This window comes from Halyomorpha halys, unplaced genomic scaffold (genome assembly GCF_000696795.3).
Source record: "Halyomorpha halys isolate HHAL.00 unplaced genomic scaffold, Hhal_1.1 Scaffold424.1, whole genome shotgun sequence".
NCBI classification, from domain to species: Eukaryota; Metazoa; Arthropoda; class Insecta; order Hemiptera; family Pentatomidae; genus Halyomorpha; species Halyomorpha halys.
Window position 1 is genome coordinate 313,876 of NW_027107649.1, and position 3,776 is coordinate 317,651.

The 3,776-nt window shown below is 35.5% G+C and overlaps 1 protein-coding gene across 2 annotated transcripts in view; it reads right to left on the bottom strand.

Moving 5' to 3' along the window:
* Positions 1–3,776, bottom strand: part of LOC106682564 (muscle M-line assembly protein unc-89) — a 56,035-nt gene that overhangs the window by 11,665 nt on the left and 40,594 nt on the right. For both annotated transcript variants that reach the window (XM_014423481.2, XM_014423482.2), the window contains exon 4: positions 3,478–3,701. In XM_014423481.2, the coding sequence (XP_014278967.1) occupies positions 3,478–3,701 (224 nt within the window). The remainder of the gene's footprint in view (positions 1–3,477; positions 3,702–3,776) is intronic.

Consider the following 3,776-nt stretch of genomic DNA (forward strand, 5'->3'; position numbering starts at 1 on the left):
TAGGAGAAAAGTAATATGTACAGGTTTAAACAGTTTTTTTTATTTTACTGTAAATATCATTCTCGTGTGCACGTGAATGTGTGTGTGTGAGCAGGTAGCTCAGTGATAAGGCACTGTTCTACTAACTCCAAGGACCTGAGTTTGAATCCAGCTGTGGCAGATAGTTATTTTCAGTTTTATTATAGCTGTGTATCAGCCCTGTGGGTTTGGGAGATCTCCGGAGTTTAACCAGCCTCATGAAGTGGGTAGCTATAATTGGATAAAAATCTGGCAGTCGAATGTGATTCTGACCAAATCACCTCCTTGCACAACAGTTGGTCTAATAACAATACTTCCTTACAAGATACTGTACCCTTGGGCTTTCATGGGTTGTAGTGGTATAGGTTTAATATATTTATGTAGAACTTTATACAAATAAAATTAAGGGAAACAAATGACTTCAAAATGAAGCTGCAAGTTTAACATCAGACCAACTAATGAAATTGTACTTTACTTCCTTAGTTTTATACTTATACTACCGTTTAAGATATAATGGTAAAAAAAAAAGAAAGAAAAAGAAAGTGGTTTCAGCAGAATGCTAGTTTCTTGGCTAGTAGTGTCAGTTCTCTTAAGCTTTCTATTGCTAAACATAGCAATTGAAAAATACAAAAGAAATGATAAACAAAAATGTTAAATCTATCAATGAAAAGTGAAAATATATTAATAAGAGAGAATCAATTACAAATAATTGTGTGTTCCAGAGAGGCATACAGGATTAATGTTGGACATATGTTGACTATTACCTCTAGTTTAAACTATGTTTATTACAAAAAGAAACAAAATGAAAGGAAACATAAATATTGGCTAATTATATTAGAAATGACATTTGGTAAGCTATAAATTCATGTTTTGTTCTATTACTTTTATCAGATATTTGTTAATTTAATTACTCAGGCATATAATATTTTTCAATGTACATTTGTGCTATGTTAAGTAAAAAGTATACTACTTAATTTATTGATTGCATTAAATTTAAATGATGAGATTCGAAACAATTAATTCATAACAAATCAATAGAATTCTAAAATATACAATCTTGAACTAGAGTTAATAACTGATTCTGAAGCTTGGGAGGATTTTTTAATTAATTAGAATACAGAGATCACAAATGTTTATCTGTTGGGAGCTCTAAACTCATAATAAGCACAAATGCATGGATCCATATGTTCTCTAACACAAATCCATAAATCCCACTCCCATATGTCAGGAATGACAAAAAAGGTCATAAAAAAAAGGATGAATGCATCCAGACTGTAGCCAAGGGATCAAAGGCCTACCTTAGCAACCTCATTACTGCTGCAGCACCAGTTCAAATCCAGTCTGGGAGGTATACTTTTTTTTTTAGTGGTCCTACGAAATGAAAACTTGACTCCCCACCATGGTTAGAATAAGATGGTATCCTGTAGATGACCTCCCTTCCCACCCTCCCCCTCTCTGTATGTCAGAAATGAATAGGCAGGAGGGGGAAAAAAAATGGCAACCAAAATACCTGGGTCAATTGTCATTTGTCTAATTTTAGTATGGTGAAGATAATAATTTAAGTTAAATATTAATGTCTAGTTTAAAGAATTACTTGAATAGAAACACAGAAAAGTTGTGGAAAAAATGGAAACCTTATCTCAGGAAAGCTGCAGTATATATGATCTTCGAAGATCATATATGCCAGAGGGGAACTATTAATATAAGCCCTGCAAGAAAAAAACAGATGAAGAAGGAAGTCAAAGAAAAATTAAGGGGTGCAAGGTCTAAGAAAGAGGAGCTGGACCATCTCTTCACTATCCAGGAACTCAATAACACCATCGGCTGCCTGAAACTGAACAGTGCTCCTGGAGGTGATGGTATCCTGAATGAGTTTCTCATCAACCTAGGGCTCCAACCCATGAAGCATCTTCTCAAGCTCTTGAACACTGCCTGGAAGATAGGAAAAGTAACCAAGAACTGGATGGTAGGAGTAATTATTCCACTACAAAAAGAATTCAAACAATCAGATTGACCCAAAAGCTTCTGTTCCATTGCCATTCTCAGTTCCATGGAGAAGCTTTTAGAAAGATTCATGAACAACCAGTTCGTCTGGCTACTTGAAAAAAATGAATTCATAATTCTTGAACAGGAAGGCTTCTTCCACATCAAGTCATCAAGGATCAAGTCGCCTACATAGCTCAAGAATAATAGGATGGTTTTCAAAAACAGGAGCAGACAATTGCAGTTGGGGTCGAATGGGTACACAAATAGCTGGGTCGAACCTGGACCAGAGAACATTGAAGTTATTGTACACTGGCTTATTATTAGGCCCACCTTGGAGTAAAGAATTACCATCTGGGAGACTGCTGCTGCCTTGAACCTCTGAAAAGTTTCAACAATGCAAAATCAGGGACTAAGGATTATGCCAAAGGCAATTAAGTCCCCATTAATTGGCAAAATTGAGGCCTGTACAGAACTTCCCTTATTAGAATACATATGATATATAGGAGTGATATAAAACTCCTACACAAAGATTGCAAAAGTCAAATCTGTACCAAAACATCTATTATGAAAACGGGTGCCAGATAGAAATATTAGCCAAATAAAATAACAAAGCATTCACAGCATGACTTCAAAGTTGGCTTCTGAAATCCACAAAAGGCAGGTGTCCATTGAATGATCAACAGTGGTAGAAGACAACCCTTCCTGGCTTGGATCTCCCAAACCAAAAATAGTTCTAACCATCTCTATTGTCAAAAAGAATGAAAACAAACCTGAGGAACATATGAAATATCTGTCCCTTCACCATATAAACACTAGTGGACTCAAATATATACTGATGGATCAGCCACAAATGATAGGCCTGTTATCCATTTAGAAATTCCTTTGGAAAACATTATTGAAAATGCTGCTCACACTAGTTTTACTTCTTTGAAAAAAAAAATCAAATCTATGAAACATTAAAAACTCAAAAATTGCAGTTTTTTACTGATGTAGCACCAGTGTTGCTATCCCTCAAGTTGAAATGGAGCACAGATCTGAGAAAATTTGAGAAGGAACTTGAAAGATTGATGGCATGGGCAAGGAATTCATTCTGCAATGCATTCTTGGACACTGTAGCCTTGCTGGAATTGAGCTTGCCAAGAAGCTTGCCTTGAGTCTGCAGTTCTACTGTGCCCTCAGCCTCGAAGAAGAAAAGATACCTTCATAAAGCTGCCCAAGGCTATAATGAATTAGGAGCCACTCACATCATGGGCCTAGAGATACCATCCACAAACTCAATCAACTAGAGTAGGTCTTCATTTTCTACTTACGAACAGGGCACAACATGCTTAGAGCTCACTTATTCTGAAAGCTTCATATTGGATACAACTACATTCATGAACATCTAACAAAATTAGGAATTATCTGAAAACTTCCTACTACATTATATCATATTGAGAATTTTTGACATTAATCAAATAAATATGAACTTACATTGTCTGTAGCATCAGATGAACTGTTTCGTCCCTTAAATTCAGTATATCTTGATTTAAGCTCATCTTCTTCTGTTTTCTTCTTTCCAAATATCCCTTTCATTCGCTCTCCAAGTGTTTTCTTTTTTGGACGTTCTACCTTAGGTGGTTCCTCTGGCTTAACATCATGACGAATCATCCTTGACAGACGTTCAGATGCTGGTGGGGCCTCAGTTTTTTTTACACCTGTAATTACAAAGTGAAAAACTGGTTTAATAAAATAACTAATATTTAATTTAAATAATGAAGGTGTAAAACAAT